The sequence below is a fragment of the Frankliniella occidentalis genome, unplaced genomic scaffold, assembly GCF_000697945.3.
Source record: "Frankliniella occidentalis isolate FOCC.00 unplaced genomic scaffold, Focc_3.1 Scaffold91, whole genome shotgun sequence".
NCBI lineage: Eukaryota > Metazoa > Arthropoda > Insecta > Thysanoptera > Thripidae > Frankliniella > Frankliniella occidentalis.
Window position 1 is genome coordinate 674119 of NW_026267220.1, and position 18211 is coordinate 692329.

An 18211-nucleotide genomic window follows, 5' to 3' on the forward strand; every position below is an offset into this window, starting at 1 on the left:
CCGGCGGCTCGCCCTAAGCGCCTGCCACGCGCTGGGTAGGCCAACCCGCCATGCAGCTGTGTGGAGCCGGCGGCTCGCCTTAAGCGCCTGCCGCAGGAATACGGACCAGATACGGTGACTGAATACCGGCCCCCCTGCACCGCGCCCGCTCCCCCCGCTGGCCCTGCGCGCGCCCCCCACCACCATTTTTCGTTCCTCCGCCTCCACACCGTCCACCTCGCCGTGCTTACCGTTCTTACTGAGTCTCTTCCTCCCTTCGTCCTGCGCTGCATCGCCCCCCCCCCCTCCCCACTCGTCCACTCGTCTACAGCCTGCGCGCTGCTCCTTCTCGGCGGCGTCAATTTGTCACTCAGCTGATTCGCAAAACGAAACGCAATGAATTACGCGGCAGAACTCACGCGGATTAAATTTTCAAGAAAATTGTAATCTCAAATTATAATTGCAGTTGTTAATTTACGATAGCACATTTTTTACTTGACAATGCATTTTAAGTCAATACGTACTGCATGTATTGTTACGATTACAAACTGTTGTAATTTTACAACTTACGTCAAGGAAAATTTTTCTGTGAACCTTACTTTTTTTCACAGCGTATCCTCGAGGAAAGGCAAAACCCTGGTTTCGATATTGCCCCCAAAGCGATGCCCAGTCTCTTGCATTTGGTGTGCAACTTGGTGTTAACTTTCTACATTTGTTTTCTCAGTGAACCTCCCACCCTTGCCCACTGCCCTTTCGCGACTAAGACGATGCACGTTCGGCACCGGTTTGGTTTTAATAAGTGCACTATTGACGTCCACCCCTGGCGCTTAACCAACCCTGCACCTCTGGCACAACGAGTGCCTCGAAGAGCCCTTGCTGTGGCCCCACAAATTTGCTTCTATTCCCCCTTTTAACTGTTTTAAAAATGCTCCCTGTGAGCTGAAATGACCCGCCTGAAAGGTAGGCAATAGACAGAACAGTGCTGAGCACGTGCCAGTCTTGACTTGTAAGAACGGATGGGCGCGCGCTTCCTCCCTTACGGATAGGCCATGCTGGTGGCTGCTGGCTGGAGCTTGCTTGGCGCGGGGACGAAGGATGGGGATGGAAGGGAGAAGAGGAGGAAGTGTGAGAAGAAGGACGCGCCGATCGCAGTGGCGACTCCAGCGGAGGTGGTGGGGGGCGTGCGCAGGGCCAGCGGGGGGAGCGGGCGCGGTGTGGGGGGGCCGGTATTCAGTCACCGTATCTGGTCCGTATTCCTGCGCGCCTGCCACGCGCTGGGTAGGCCAACCCGCCAAGCAGCTGTGTGGAGCCGGCGGCTCGCCCTAGCGAGGGTGGGCGCCAAGCAAGCGCATGACCGCGGTGGGAGCGACAGACGTCCCTTGTCGTAGCTAAACAGTTGTAGCTACTAGCGAAAGATAACATCTGATGAGATGGCTGTTGTCGGTAGTTTCGGTTAAAATAGTGGTAGACACATTTATTTTAATAACTGTTTTACATGATCTGAGATTATATTTATTTTCGTCACGTTGAAACACTTACGGGACAGCCGCCATGACAGTATGGCGCCACAACAACATGACAACTCTAAAACAAAGTGTAAACTGGTTTCTAGAGGTAACAATATTGTTTTTACAACGTAGAAACACATTAAAAAGTTGCATTCTTTGAGCGGAAGTTTCATTATTAGCAGCAATTAAAATTTTAATCACTTTTATTTGTAAGTCAATTTTTTGTCGATGTATTGTCGCTCTTGAAATTTCACTGCAGACCACTCGTATGCGGAAGTTTGCAACGGTCAGTATGGCCGCTTTGTGAGTTAAGGAAAGTCAATTTAGGACCGACACAGCCAACAACCGACACGGCCACTGTCGGCTTTAACAGAACCGACTGTAGAAATAAGTGCGCTCGGCGGCGCTCGGCGTCGCAAATGCTCCCTCTACTCTCCACACCCGGACAAAAAAATGGGAGAGTAAGTGCTTCTTTCATCCCACCGCAGTCGTTGGCGACTTCTGTGATCGCAGGAACAGCCACTTCCTTCCGCAGTGGTCAGAACGTCAGATCACACTCCCGGGGTTGTGAGACGGTTGACGGGTACGTTGGTTAAACTGTAGGGGAACTCCCACGGCCCGCTTTCGCTGAGTCGAACCCCAGTTCCAGAGGCAAGTCACATGCCACCTTCGACGCAGTGTCACCAGGGCGTCATGACGGTAACCACTACGACGTCGGACCTCCGCGAGGGGAACGTGGTGAAATGACAGGTTTGAAGTCCATTTGAATTTTGGTGGCCCGAGAAAAATTTCAGATCGGCGGAGATTCGGCCGATTTCCCATGCTCTGGGCGGGCTAGGGGCGCGGCGCGGACGACCGCCGGAGCCGGCGCCGGAGGTGGTGCAAACCAGTTCAAACCGATTCCTGGTCATTCCACTCTCCGGTTTGAGAAATTTTCACGTTCTATCCGCGATATAGCCTCGCTAACGGTTTCTTCGTGAACTAATAGAGGAACACACCGGAAGCGGAAGTTTGCGAGTGGGCGGTGCATTGCAGAACGGTGGCGGTGGATGTGAATATGTTGTGAATGTAGATTGTGATTGACGTGCAGATGACATGTTTACATTTCTTTCAAAAACATTATGTTAAAATGTTCTTGAGCTCAGTCCATTGAACGACCAATTCCTTCATCGTTAAATAGTAAGTTTCATGCTAGTTTCGTGAAACTTTGTTTAATTTCCCGACCTTCCTTTGACGGTTTTCGAGGTGTTGGACAACAAGTGAGCTTCCTCCATTTCAAAACAAACAGAATTTTCTGTCACTAACTCTTTGAAAAAGGTTAATTTGTGCAGTATTTTTAATATTTCGCCACACTTGGAACTCATTGTTAGTCCGATAAATTCTATTTCTAATTTTCATCAGTATCTTCTTACTGTGTCGCCGATCATCCAGATCATGTCTGGCTCAACCTTTTCTACTGTCATATATTAACGTTCACTGCCCCAAATTTTCTTTTATTAACCCTCTTTTCGGCACATTTTTTCTCTCATTTGTTGAGCATTGAGTTAGTCACATAACTTATGAATAGAACGTAGGCGCTGTTATAGGTTATGTTTATTGGTGTTGTGTCATGTTTGTTTTTAAAGTGAGCTTATTTGTGTTGTGGTTTGTTTTAAGTTTGCTTTGTGGCCTCTTGTTATACGTAGTAACTCATGGTTTTCTGCCATTTCTAGTGAGTTCAACGTCTGGTATGAACAGTACAAATTCTGTCTCGAGCAGAAATGGTTCTGTTGCACCTCGTCCGTCAGTCTCTTCAAGTAGCAGCAGTGGTGGTGCAATGCCTAAAGTGAAGTTAAGAAAAAAAATTCCCATTCACCCTAATAGTTTTTCACTTCCGATGGGGCAGTTGCCCTATCAAGTTGATTCTCAAACTTCACACCATCAATTTGTGCCACCGATTCATCAGCATATTCCAACAAATGGCCAGTTTCCGAACACCAGTAACGGCAATTCTAGCCAAATAAATGCTAATGGACTTCCACTGTCGTCAGGGTGTAAGAATACACCTAAAACCCAGGTTAGAATGCATTATAACATTTTTACGGCAGTATTTCTGGGTAAGACCTCTTTGTTCAGTGATTTTATGTTAGTCAATGTATAGGAGAGCTTTTTCAGTTTGATATCCTAATTCATAGTTCTTTTCTCCATTCCATGAGTGTTGTGTTCATCTTGGCAAGCTGCCCACTCTTTAAATAGCATTTCCCCCCCTCTTTTCTGTTGCGGCTATTTTTAGAAAGAGGGAAGTGTTAGGTTTGAGCTAGGCTTCAGTATTCATTTTTACTGTAAGCATAACTAATTTGGTAAACCGTAGTCTTGTGTAATATTGTTTGCTTTGATTTTGCTAAAATATTCAATGAGTCTATCTTTGAATATTGAGTAATCTGCTAGGTTCAAATTTTATTGAAAGCAATATTTATCATGTTTCACTGATGAATAGTAGTCACAAATTGAAATTTCTTTTTGGGATAGTTAAAACAAATTTAGAATACTTTTTTTGTTTTCTCATTGGTACATTATTGCTCTTGCCTCAGCTGATTTTCGACTGGCAAACAGGAGAGATTCCTGCACCTACATATCCTCACAGGAATTGTCGAAATAGACATACATCCTCAGAGTTGTATGATTCAGGTATGTTTCATCTCATATCACAACAATTTCTAAAATGTACTACTACTTATGATACTGGAGATGATCGCTATCTAATAATATTGTTTTATGTAATTTCTAATCCAAGCATCAGATGAAAGCGTGTCTCAAGATAACCGTCATATTGTTCCTGGAAATTTGTTCAGAGGCATCCTCTCAGAGGTTTGTTAAGAAAACATCATATCAAATAGTCAAAATTTAAACTGTGTGTCCACTTAAGTTTTTATCCATATTATTTTTGACGCTACCTTTATGTGTGGTTTGCAGGTGAACTGCTCTGTAGACCCTCAACCAACTTATCAATACCCTAGACTAAGGATGAATGGACAAGACACTGGTTCTGGAGCAACACCCTCTCTGTCATCAGAAGTGTCCTCCCACAGTGTGGCTTTGAATAATGGGACAGCCTCTGATCATCAAAACCGAAATTCAGAAAACAAGAAAATTAATGTTCCATCATCTGTACGTTTGTTTTTGTTTTCTATCCTGCTGATTCCATCCTAAAGAATTGTTTTGTTATTTTAATTTTTTACATAATTTCAGCCGGATCGAGCTCATGTAGAGCACCGTTTGAGTCAGATTCAAGATTACATAAAGCAGACATCATCACTGATTGAATCCTACAGACTGTCTGGAGTGGTAAGTCTTTCATCTTTGACACTTACCTTCTATACAAATCTGGTAGATCAAACAACATTTTTACTACCTTTCAAAACATCAACTTACAAGTGGGTATTATATGGCAAACAGGGGGCCACAGATGATTCAAGTTTTGAATTCCTAGTAGAAGTTCTTAAGGACCTTCATGATAGTGAGGCAAAACTTAAATGTTTGCTCTCTGCTTATGATCAGATCATCCAGGAAGATGATGTCAAGGTTAGACACCATGTGTTTACTCTTTACTGTCAGTTTATTTTAGGTAACAATTAATGAGAGTCAACTATCTCATATGCTGGTTGTTTGTGTTTGTGTTAGTGTGTTACTCACCTCTGAATAATATCAACATTTTGTTTCTCACTCTTAACAATTGATATTACAACTCTCTATCTAACACTAAACAGTGCATGGAATACATTTTCATGCCTATAAAGGTTGATTGTTAATGATTTCTGTATAATCTGACTTCTTTTCCCGACTTTGTTTCTGACTGCTTAGTAAGTAAAGTTTTGTTTGCTCATTCCAGAATACAAATGATGGTACAGAGGTTACAAGTCGCGGATCACAACCTCAAGAACCTCAAGTCAATGGGAATGATCATTCTGTGAATGCTGTAAGACAGTCTTTACTATGAGTCAAATTTATTATTACTTCTTGGCTTTATTATGATTGTTCTCATTTCTTTTATGTACTTTGTTTTATCAGAATGGTTCAGCCAAGTCAACAGATACCAGAAAACAAATTGAAATAAAAATGAAATTTGAAGAGTCTTTAAGACAAGTAAATAACTTGTGATAATTTAACTTTTTCTTGTTGGTATAAACATTTCCAAGGGTACCTTAATATTTTGTATTTTTATTCTTTTCTCTTTTAGCTTCATGCACTTCAAGCAGAGCAAGCATTACTTATTCAGAAGAGAAGTGAAGCTCAAGAACAGCTTCAGGAAGCTCAGAGAGCTCGGGTAGGTGTCATTTACTTTTATTAGATAACATAAAGAACCCTTTTTTGTTGGGAAACCTTTTTAATTAAATAGAAGTTCTTTCTTTCTTTAGAACATCTTGCTAGCAATGTCGAGTAATGGATGCTCAGTTAATACACAAGGTGGTAGCACTAGCGGTACTGGTTCAGAGGATCAGCCTTCAGATGCTTTGCTGAATAATCTGCAAGATGTTGATCGACGACCACCATCTATTCGAGGGAAATGCCAAGTATGTGCCTTTCCTTTCAGTCACTTTATTTTGGCACCTAATTTAACACTATGTTTCACATTTCTGTTTCTTTGTCTTTAATTACTGTCAGACTCAACCAAATCGTGAATTTCCAACTAAAAAGAGGCAGTCTGCAGACTTCCAATCTGATGTGACCACATATTGTAAGTTACATATATACACAAACATTTATTTCTTTATCTTATTGTTATTCTATTCCAAAGAAAATTCCTGCATAACATTTACTTTTTGAAAAATTCTCACATTTAAATTAATTCTAGTGAAAGAACTACTGACTGGTGATGAAGTGAAGGAACAGGCCAGTAGTGAGGACAGTGCTGTGGAAGATGCCATAGATGAGTATGCAGAAGCAAGAGCACAAGTGAGACTCCAAGGTCAAATTGTACAAGATAAAGTTACAGAAATAAATTCTCTTCGTGCTCAACTTGACCAAGCTAAAAGCCTTCTTAACATTGCTCATGTAAGTTAACTATGAAACTTGCACTCCTGGTATGGTTTTAGTGCTCTTGTCTAATCCAACAAAATTTTTTTTATTATTATTCAGAGAAGAGATGGAAGACCTCATGTGTCAGGTAACAACTCAGCTGATGAGGGTGTGTTTGATCAAGTTGTTAATATACTGCAGCAACGTAAGGGAGATGGAGACGCTGCTTCGCCAGACTCTAGAAAGTCTAAGCCTACAGTGAAACAACAGTAAGTACCATATGCTCTTTAATCTTTTGTTTGTTAAACTAGGATTTTATAAATAAATATCATTGCTTCTAGACAATTGGAACTTGAAAGAGCCAAGCTCGGTAGACTACGTGGTCTACTGGCAACTGTTCAGGAGTATCGTTCATCAGGTCTTCCTATCCCTGAACATATCCTGAATGAATTTGGAAATGAAACACAGCCTGATGTTAGCCAGGTTACGTCTCATGCTCAAGAAGCCATTCATGAAGAGGATGCAGCTGCTGAGGCTGATGTAGAAGAAGATGATGAGCCTGAGTCTGCTACTCAGTGGAATCAGCAACATCTGTCCTTAGTGGAAAGGTACATACTCAAATCACTTTTGTGTATTTCCTGTCTAATTCTTGTTTGGTGACAGTGCATTTTTTATTGTTTTGCATAGTGCATCAATGGCAAGTGAACTATCACACGGACTGCAGCAGCGTGCTGCGCAACTTCAAGTGGAGCGAGATGGCCTTTCAGCCATGCAGAGACAGCTAGATGGATTGTTCAGTCAATTGCAGCAACCGCCATCTGACAAATCTCCAGTTGTTAACCATGAGGAAACGCCTGTCAATACATCAGAGACAAGTTCATCCCCTCTTCATCGGCCTAGGAGTGCTCAGGAAACAAAGGTATGAGTCGTTTCATCAGTTATATTAAATATTATAATAAAAATAATTTTGATTTGCCCCTTCATTTTAAAAAAAATAGAGAGCAGATGAAACAGTACAGAGGAGAATGGAATTACTGTCAGATTTGCACAGTAGGTGGCAACAGCTGCAAGATGATATTGCATCAGATGGAGGTTTGTAAAGTTGTTTTTAAATATGCTTCTTAATTTTGGTTACTGAATTTAAAATTCACATACATTTACATGGCTAGAAAGCAACTAATAATATTGTTTCATTCTTATCAAGAGCTAAGTGTAAAAGCTGCCCCAGTTCTCAGTGCCACCAAATCTGCACTGAACAAACTGACGCATCAAATTTTGCCTGAGTGAGTGCTTATGAAATTCAGATTTTTTAAATTAAATGGTAAATAACAAGTTTTGTTAATAATCTTCAAAAACTTTTATCCCCCTTTTTTTTGAGTAGAAATAATGTTATTGAGGACAATACATCAGAAACTACATGGTAAGTAAGAGCCTCCCTCTCAGCAGTTCTTAAAATATGTGTGTATTTTATGCAGAACAGGATAGAGGTTTTAACTTATTGGTATAATTATTCTCTTGGCAGGGACCAGGGATCACTTGTCGGAAGACGCCAGACAACACCACTGAGAGGTGAACTTCCTCCACAAGCCCTGTCTCAAGAACGCCAATATTATGATGGTAGCCAAATGTCATCTGCTCCTAGCACTCTCATGAGAAGGAGATCACCTTCTGATGTTATTAGAAATCAGCGAGCTGTGTGGAGCTCAGCAAATGACGAAGAAGCTCGTGCTTCTTTAAACAATACAGCAACTTCTTTGAGATATGCAGGAGTTCCATCAGAGGAAAACCCACCAATAATCAGCATGCCCTCACCATCACCTAGTGTTCTTCAACATCAACAACAAACTCAAGAGGTGCTAATCCTATGAAATGTGAAAGACAAAATCGATGACATGTCCATTTTGTTTTCAATTTCTCTCAAATTTTAAGTACAGTTTACTTATAGAAATTTTCTTTTACAGATGAAGAATCGCATTGCAGCACTAAGCCGTTCATGTCAAAGTCTTTGCTTGGATAGTGTTGAAGGTATCAATTCTTCCCCTGCATTGCCTTTATTGCCAGCCGTTGCTATCCCACCACCTCCTCCTCCTGGATCACTAAGCCATGACCGGGAGGCTTACTACCAACAACTTCTGGCAGCAGGACAGTTGCAGCAACAACAAGTCTTATTGACAGCCATCAATCAATGCTTCCACATTTTAAAATTGCAACAGCATGAGCTTCTAAACCTGAGCAATTCTGTGCACATGCTCTCTTCTGGTGCTAACCATGTTACCCCCGTGGGTGTTCACTCCAGTGTGCTCCCTGGTGTACACCCAGCTGTGAATGCTGTAAATGCTCATCAGGGTGTTCACCAAGGCGTTCACCCAGGGGTGCATCATGCCTTGCTTCAAAGTGAGGAACCATGGGCAACCCCATCCCCAGCTCCTGGTCCCCCAACCTTAAATAACCAAGTTCCTCCTGGCAACCGCACCAACAATTATTGGGACAACTTCCGCAGGTAAAAACTGTGTTTCTTAGTATACCTGTTCTTGTCGCTATAGAATTACATACTTTCCTGTAAACATGTTGTAAGTATCGTTTGTGAATGATGACTTGAGAGTAAACCTATGTGTTTGTCTAGTTATTCGCGGCAGAACCTCCTTTCAACCAGTGCAAAAAGCAACGAAGGCTTGCCTCATAGTCCAAGTCCTTTGGTTGAACGCTCTCACAACTCATTACGAAGCTCTACTCCCATGTCTGTGCCTGGCCCGTCCTCAATATCAGTTGCTTCATCAATGCCACAGTATCACACCTTGTCAACACCATCATGCTTACCTGGAGCAGGTTCAGCTATTCCTCAACCTCCAGGTCTAGCTGAACAAGGTAGTGCTCCTATGGGTGCTGTGGGACCAATGCCACCAACTACTCTGGATTTTTCTCAAACTTCACTTGTACATAATATGTAAGTTTTATTAATTCTTTTATGACCTTGTCTGATAAACTGGAAAAATTTAGTAAATATTCATGTAGTGTTGAGCCTTAGCCCCTCAAAACATCTAGAATCCTATTAGCCCTTACAACCATTCGTCTCTCAGGCACAATTTTCAAATTTATTGTAAGCAATAAGCACTTAATTTCTTTACTGAACTTTCTACAAATTGTTCTGGGCATTTATTTTGGTATTGGTTTTATGCTACGTCCCTGAAAGTGTCTTTCTTTTGCTTGGAAGAATTTATCCTGTGCTACTAAGAATTAATAAATTCCTCCCAATTTTGCTTTCCATTTATTTTACTGCTCTATGCATGGTAGTGAGTGTTACATACTTTTTATCCTTGAGACTTGGACAGATGTTGTGTTCCTTGAGTTTGAGAGTGTTTCCACAATTACCCAGAAGATAAGTTGGATTTTGTTTAACATTTGACTTTTGCTCGTTTTCAAACTTCTTTTGTGTGTATCTAACAATTTATTTCAATGAGAGCTTTGCGCATTCTATAAACTTATTCCAGTTTTGCTTCCTATTAACCATAAAACTGAAGCTGAAGTTCGGAAATAAATACGTATTTTGAAGCATTCAACACTTTTCTCGTGCACATACAGTACAATATCGGTTTAAAGTTAACTTTTGGAAAAATCATATATCTCTCAATAGTAAATAAAGTAAAACATTTATTTGTCAAACTTTATTGGTCCCCTGTCACTCTGTATTTAAAGGGAACAAGCTCAAAGGACACAACACTGTCTCCCAGGTAAGAAAATTTTTGTAGACTGAAACATTCAGGTGTCCTTTTTTTTTTCAAACATTAGCTCCGTTAGAAACACTGTTATGTTTAGTTGTTGTTATTTTTTAATATTTATTTCTTTTGGTTTCATGTTGTTTACTTATCTTTTCCAGATCACGAAACGATAAGCGCAATATCGATTTTACCGAGGGAGTTTCAGCATCCCCACGTCGGCGTCCTTCAAATGAAATAGATCATCGTACAGCCTCTAGAGTGTTGGAGGATGCTGCACTACCTATGAATTGCCAATTACTATCCCCAACATCACAGGAATTTGAAGTTCCTGCTATGCCAATTCTTAGAAATAGTGTCAGTGGTCTCCAGACTCGTCTGAGTCAAGTAAATTTGAATGCTCCTCCATCTTTTGCCAACTTGCAAGATTTTATGGATACACAGAATACTAGGCATCAATTGAACAATGAAGGTGTTCCCTTCAGTGAAATATCTACTTCTCTTTCAAATCAGCAGTTTAATGAATTTCATGTACCCTGTTCTCTTGAGAATGTACGTGAAAGCTCCCGTCGCTTAAATGTGGACTACCACAATGGAACAACTGATACAGAACCACCAAGTTCAACTGTTCTCAAGAGGAACACAGGAGCTATTAAGCGCACTTATTCTTCATCGCCATGTTCATCAAGCAACAGTACTTCTTTAAATCCTAACATTCAGCGGAACATTCACTCAACACCAGCAGTTTCTCAGTTGTCTTCAAGTAATGCATCATGTAATAGCCATTCTGAAGCTCTCTTCAAGTCATCAAAACTGCAGTCGGGTCAAGATTGCTCCAGAAACTACAATTGTTCCGGAAGAAGACCAGGTTTACCCGAAGAAACTCAGATGCCCTGTTCTTCATCATCTGTTTCAAGTAGGACAAGGATGCGGGGTATTAATGAAACTGATGACCATACCATATTCCAACATGACCATGCTGATGATACTGAACATGAAGATGCTCCTCTACTGCGATGTGTGGGATTTAACAACTGCCAAAGTTCTACAAGTAGTCAAAGTACATCTAGCCAGAACACATCTAATGTTGAACTACAGAGTCTTGGACCAGGAAAAAATCACTTGAAAGAAAGCTGTTTCCAAATTCGAAAATGTCCAAAGTATCAATCGAAATCAGGATCTAGAAGTCCTCTTTCAGATACAACTGCAGTTGCAGCTGCAGCTGTTGCAGTGGCAACTGTTTCACAGAACTCACCGTCACATCGGAATGTTCATTCTTCTTCTGGGAAATCCATGCTTTCCAACAGCCAAAGATCAGTCAACACAAATACTAAAGAAGATTACGCTGTTCTTAACCAAATGTAAGTTACAAGTACAGGCCGCCTTATTAATAGATTACCCTATTAATCTTATTTCTACCTTTCTCCATTAGGAAATTGTATTATTATTGTCTTAATTTTATTTTATTTATCTGTAGGTCTGGTCAAGGACAACTTTACGAGGAGTTGCGAGAATCAGTCTATTCAGAAATGACATCTCTAATTTCAGAAAATGGGAGTAGGTCTCACTTTTTAGTTCAGTTACTTAGAGACCTACAGCATATTAGCTCTGATTCTGTGAGACAAAGTGTCATTCAACTTATTCAGCAAGCTGTTAGTAGATACCAGGTAAAGAAAAGAAAATTTCCAAATCTTATCATATCAGTTTTCTTCTGTCTTCAAAAAACTTTTTATTTTGATCAATCTTTTAACATGTGACTTTCAGATTGACCTGAGCGTTCTTGGACAGGATGGATGTACCTTGTTTGCAGAGGACGAGGCGGAAGAAGATGAGGAAGAAGCTAAAAGAATGGAATCACAAAGGCTGGAGAGAGAAAGACTCCCATATGCTGGTGCTTGTAGTTCATCTGAACCAAAGGTATAATTTGGGTTGCTTACCACTTCACCTCTATAATACCACACCTCTACCTCTATACCTGTTACGGCGAATTCGATTTTCGCCGGAAAGAACTAAGATTCCCCAGTTTTTCATTTAATATCCATTATTTCTTGGGAGTTGAGATGTCTCTGTTGGTGGCGGCGGAAGTCCTGTTCCTCCGGGTCAAGGGCGTCACTGAGAGCAAGGAACTGGTGCTTTGGTGGAGCATATCTATCTTATAAAAGAACAACTTCTACTAATACACATACTTTCCTTTCCCAGGGGACTTCTTCAAGTACACAAGAAGGTGAAACCTTGATGCAGCTCGTACTTGGTCTCGAATTAGCAGCTGTTTTGTCTGGAAATGCTGATGAAAATTGTTCTCCTAGCTTAATTGATGATGTGCGAAGCAGAATATTTCAGCTTATTCCTATGAACCAAACTTTATCAGCCTTAAATACTCAAGCTGTAAACTCCCCAAGATCTGTTTCTTACGTCCATTCTCAAATAGACAATGTATTGGAAAGTGTATTTCTTAAGTTTCAAGGATGCAGGTAAATAGATACATTCCCAACGAGTGTTACTTGTCTAAAAACTACTCCTAGGTAGTTTCAAAGCATTGTTATCACAATTCCTTTTTTTTAGAATTGGAGATGTTAGAAATGAAATAACATCATGTGTTGTCAGTGCCCTACCAATTAAACTCATGTACCGCAGTATGGTGGAGTATTACAGCCGTAATAATATGGTATGATGAACATTTTTTTAAATCCCAAAAATTAATTTGAAACAAAAGTTTGATCTCAGGTTGGTTAAGACTGCACATTATATTTTCTAGGAATCGGAATCATTGATAAGAAGGGATGGTCCAGTTTCATTTCGAGAAAGTTCATCATCTCCTTCAGTGAGAGGTGTCAGTCCAAATCCGTTGCAGTACTCGCAACACACTTCCACTTTGGTTTGAAATATTTTTTATTTGCTCCCTTTTTTTATTGTTGTCTTGTCTTTGTTTTTATATGTCCCATCCATTAATGTTTGATGTGATGTGTTTGAAATAAATTCCAGAGTCATCAAGATGGAAGGGATGTAAGTCTATTACAGGAAGCCTCTAATGGAGACCTAGCTGAGGCAGATCAATCTCACCACTCTATAAATACTCTGGATGGGGATGGTGACTCAGAAGCTGACAGAGACTGCTCCACAGATGGGCCATTGTCAGCTTCAGTGTCAGAGTCTGCCTCTGGTTTACTCCACGTGCATGTGTACCAACTGGGTGGAGTGTCTGAAGCTATTGATTCTGAGCCAGAGGTTGAAGCTCTTCAAGAAGAAGGAGAAGTTTTAGCATGTACTTTAGTTGATCGAAATGTTTGCAGGGTAAATATATTTTTTTTACTGGTTTTCTAAACTTATTTTGATTATAAATGTCTTCAATGTAAGTTGTGTTAATACGTACATATTTTTATATACTCATTTTCTGTTTAGGATGATATGGCAGGAGCTGTTGGTGGAGCTGAAGTAGACAGAAATAATGTTGATGATGTGAGTAATGATTCAGTAAAATGTCCAGTACAGTATATGCATAACTTAATGTTTGTTACTTGTATTAATTTATCCTGTTTGTTTTATGTATGTTTGTTTGCTTTTTTAATTACCAGGTCTCAGAACGCTGGAGTTTGGAGCAGGATCAAGTAAATGATAGCGAGAAGGAAAGAGTGAGGGAACAAGGTCTTGACCAAGTTCCTACTAGACTCGCCTGTGATAGTGATCGTGATCAAGAAAATGGAGAAAAGCACAGGTCACATCACTTGGCTATGCCTCCACTTGGTATGTTGTAATTATGTAGGTGTCTAACCTGTACAGAATTTAAAAGTAAATTAGAGTCAATTCATATGTTGTGTTTTTAGATTCATCTACTTGAGGCTGTCAAACTTGGAATATAGTGCCTTCCATATTCAGAGTGTGATTTGATTTAACCCCGTAAAGTGAATAGCAGTGAAGCAGCAGGATTTCAAATCAGCCTTTGTCAGAATTCATATGTATACCCTTTCCTTCTAAAACTGGCTGGGAGTTAAGTTTCTTGATCTGATCATTCATGTATGTATGCTATAGGTAATTTCTTACTTCTTGTCACTACAGTGTAGTAGGACACTTGCCATCTTTAGTCATTTGTTTTTTAATGTTTTGTAAAACTAATTTTTTTCTAATGAATTACTGTCGTCCCAATTCTAGACTAGGCACAATATGGTGCTCCACTGTTTTACAATCTTTCTTTTTTTTTTTTTTAACTTTTTGACAGATTGTTTAGAACAAGGTGTTTTGTAATAAAAAGTAATAACAGTTGTTTATTTTTGCATTACTTTTGTTTATTTTCAAAACTTACACTTCAGTCTATAAAATTCCAACAAATTCCACACATTAGTCCATTATCCAATGCTGCAATTAATGCTTTAACATCATTTTAAATATGGTGAACATTCATTACAGTGCAGTGACAGTCTTACAGTTCCATAAGAGTTCTGATACAAATTTTCAAATTTTGGAGAAAGAAAAAAAACAAAACAACAACAAAAACATACTTGGAAACTTAGCATATTTTTATCATTTGTGTTTGGTCTAACATACAGATTAGTAGTACCGATAACTCACAGCCTTTTTCAACAACAACTAAAAAAATATTCAATATTTCGATAAACACAATATATGAAAATACAGATTTCTTGGGAGATAATCCCATTACTAAAATTATGTGACAGATTTTTCACACTTATCATCTTGGATGTCTTACTAACTAATTTGTAAAAAATATCAGGTACAATGTTATACAATAAAAACCTCTGAAGATCCAGTAGGTAAGGGTAGCTTTACTATGTGGTGTGCTCCATCACTGGTCAAATAAAACAAATAAATTTTGAGTGGTATCTTTCTGATAAATAGAAGATTACAGCCTTGCTGAGCCACCTAGAATGACAATACTGAAAGAAAGCTCCAAATTGTAGTGAACTTTGCTGATAGGTAGTAATTCACAGTACAATGAAGAAAAACTATAGAAGGTTGTCTAATCATGGAAATCCAATCAACATTAACCAGTACACACAAAATCAGATCTGGTGCTGTGGTCAAAATGACAATTGTTTTTAATGATATGGGTTTGAAAATGAAATGACTTATTTACGAGCGATTCTTGTTTTCAGCAATAGCACATCTATTTCAATTTTAATAGCTGAGTTTTTTGGACACCTGCAGAGAAGAGAGGGAAAAAACAATTTTAAGTTAAACATGAACTTTTAAACTTATGCATTGTTTCATGTCTAGAAGAATCAAACTTACTTGTTCATAGACTGTCCATGTTGTAGCAGCCATTAAAGATCTTCTTAAAATTCTAGGTGATAAACCTTTGAAGAATCCCAAGAGACCATATTTCTGAAAGGAAAATTGAATACTACATTTAGTATTTTGAAAATAGGAATAAATAAATAATAAAGACCTTCATAAACAATCCATACCTGGTAGATATAAAATATGACATCATGTAAGGATGCAAATGACTTGGGATAAAGTTGCATTTTAGTTTTGATAACATCAGCAGGTTGAGTAGCAGCTGAAGCTAGTAACCCAGCAATAATACCACAACTATAATTTACAATAGGGTGTTTTTCAACATGTCCCCCTGAGAATACAAACAAAATTATAAGGATTAGTAAACTAGTTTTACAATTGATTTGAATCTTTGCAGCATGATAATCTGGCCACATACCATGTGTAGCTATTGTTTTTGCTTGAGTGTAAAACATAAGGTAGATTCCAGAGAAGGGTGCATCTCTGAGCAATGTAGGAACCAGACCACATGTTAGACCTCGAATGCCTTCGGTATGGTAGATACTTCTGACAGCATGGACCATACTGTTGTATGCATACACACCACTCTGAGAACAAGAAACAGGTAAGTAACTGGTAAGAGACAGTTTTCTGCAGTAAGTTAAGGAGGTACCATAAAACAAAGAACATACCTCATAACGTGTCTTGACAACTGTTATTGGTATCAAGCAAACTCCACTAAAAGATCGTGCTACAATGCCAAGAGCAACTGCTTGCAGTGGTCCTGGTTGTCCATCAATAAACTCACTTGACAAAAAATTTAGAGAGGAAAAATAGAGCCCAACACCAGGTACACATCTTGCAATTGACTGAAAAAATAATTGAAAACAGTGAATAAGAAGGAGAAAAGCTCCCATTGAAAACCATAGATCTGAAAATTGTGTTTTTACTTACTGGAGTTACACCTCGCCACAAGCCACTTAGCTGTTCCTTTTGTAGTATATGACCCATACACGATATAACTGAGCCTGGCCTTAACAGTGTAGAACTCCCTCCAGCCAAACTGGGAACAAAATAAGATGTCAGCGAAATCTATATATTAAACAGAATGCTCTGTTGCAAAAGTTTGTGTGAAACTTGGTAGATTGTTGATTACTTACTTTGTGGCAATAGGCACACTGGTTTGTAATCTTGTCTTAACAAGATCTAATGGCTGGAATAAGATAGCTGAACAGGTACCCGAACATGATCCGGCAATAAACGCCTTTAAGGTAGACTGTAACCATAGGTAAATTTAAATTAATTTCCATTTAAAGAGGAAATATGCTAAGGAACAGTTTCAAATATTTATAGTTTAAACGGAAGGTAATTTTACTTACATTTGATGAATCCATATTGATCAGCCAAAAGGTCTTTAAAGTGATTTCACCTAAGAATGCATGAAGGTCACAAGTGACCAAACAAGGTGGGCTGCACTGTACTATGTAAGGTGGTGGAACACTCGAGGTTGTCAACCATGCGGTCAAAATGTTTTGAGGGTTTATAGATTAAAACACACGGCGTTAAACTCCTAGCGAGTCTTCGAAACTTTTCTTCAGATGCGGCAGTGATAGGCGTAGCAGAAAGGCCCTCTAGCAGAAGGATCTTCTAGGAGGCGGAAGGTTAGGAGTGCCCCAGAGAGGCTCGTTCGACAGTTCTGATGACACCACTTTTATCCAAGAGAAGGAGAGGCGCGAGACATGTGGTCGCGACGGCAGCCACCCAAGGAGTGTCTTCAGAGATCGCTAGATTATCAGCATCCCTACTGAATCCGCAACCCGCCGCCAGCTGTGTGTCGTGTCGTCTGCACCGAGGCGTTGTTGTCGTCGTGTTTGCTCTCGAAGGTACGCGGGAGGGGGAAGGGAAAAGTAGAGGAGGGGGGGGGGTGACGCGCTAGGCATGTTGTTTAGTTCGCCGTTCGCCGGGGGGCCACTACACTACGTTCCGCACGTGATGGAGGTAAACAAACGCCGGGGCCCTGTTTTCAACAATTATTCAAATGCAACGATCCATTCGACGAATAATAATGAGCGCTAGTTGGCCCTGCTGTACACGTTTGTCAGCTCGAGCTGATATAGGTTCCGAGCTTTGCACCACCTACCTTACGTCACTTGTTGATCCGTGGTTGTCCTATGCGTTCCCGGAAAGTCTTCCACGTCCACACCACGATGTTCTTTTCCTGCAGATACCTTTCAAGTTCTTTACCCAACTTTTTGTTGTTGCTTTTTCATGGTCCATAAGGGAGAGAGGCAGGGCGATGTTTACTCGTAAGGATGGGCTGTTTTGTAGACTTTGGGGTCGGTTCAGCGGGCCATGGTCAACCTCGGCGGATGCACCAGATTTTTGTCCTTTAGTATAAGTATACATAGCACAGATGACCGCCATACGTGTTATTTTGTCACTCCCACAGCCGATTCCGAGATGTGCCTCTGCTGACCCCCCAGCCAAGTTCGCAGGGGGCCGTCCTCTGGAGGCCAGCGGGGGCATGCGGAGTGCACGTGCTCTGTGGGGGGGGCTGGCGCTTGAGCTTTTGAGCTTGAGATAACCCCCCGGCGGCACCCGGTGGCACCCCCCGCAGAGAGGCGAGGCTCGACCCGATGCACTTATCGCATCGCCTCCGTTTGACGATGACCGCCGCGAGAGGAGAAAATAATGATGGAAAAACAAACAGATGTGAGTAAAGTTTGCCGTTCTAAACGAGGGGCGCAGATAAGGCGCGCGGGATCCTGCTGATCCAGAAAGTAT

General features: G+C 40.4%; 2 protein-coding genes across 2 annotated transcripts; one reads left to right on the forward strand and one right to left on the reverse strand.

Moving 5' to 3' along the window:
- The first annotated feature begins 2729 nt into the window (after positions 1 to 2729).
- On the forward strand, positions 2730 to 14457 carry LOC113204757 (uncharacterized). The gene is made up of 32 exons (XM_052269418.1): positions 2730 to 2746; positions 3200 to 3543; positions 4058 to 4154; positions 4261 to 4334; positions 4440 to 4634; positions 4716 to 4811; positions 4923 to 5048; positions 5356 to 5442; positions 5535 to 5609; positions 5704 to 5790; positions 5882 to 6037; positions 6129 to 6201; positions 6319 to 6518; positions 6603 to 6751; positions 6824 to 7090; positions 7170 to 7401; positions 7481 to 7574; positions 7687 to 7765; positions 7864 to 7902; positions 8005 to 8335; positions 8444 to 8982; positions 9106 to 9426; positions 10357 to 11556; positions 11673 to 11862; positions 11960 to 12112; positions 12395 to 12666; positions 12758 to 12860; positions 12951 to 13070; positions 13178 to 13486; positions 13595 to 13651; positions 13768 to 13936; positions 14017 to 14457. Coding segments are annotated over exons 1-32 (6249 nt in total). The 5' UTR covers positions 2730 to 2745; the 3' UTR covers positions 14031 to 14457.
- On the reverse strand, positions 14451 to 17310 carry LOC113204759 (mitochondrial glycine transporter). Its single transcript, XM_026420044.2, has 8 exons — positions 16807 to 17310; positions 16588 to 16703; positions 16382 to 16490; positions 16120 to 16296; positions 15867 to 16035; positions 15616 to 15779; positions 15440 to 15532; positions 14451 to 15349 (listed from the first exon to the last, which is right to left on the reverse strand). The coding sequence occupies exons 1-8, from the start codon at positions 16819 to 16821 to the stop codon at positions 15326 to 15328; spliced, it is 867 nt and encodes a 288-aa protein (XP_026275829.1). The 5' UTR covers positions 16822 to 17310; the 3' UTR covers positions 14451 to 15325.
- Positions 17311 to 18211: the final 901 nt, after the last annotated feature.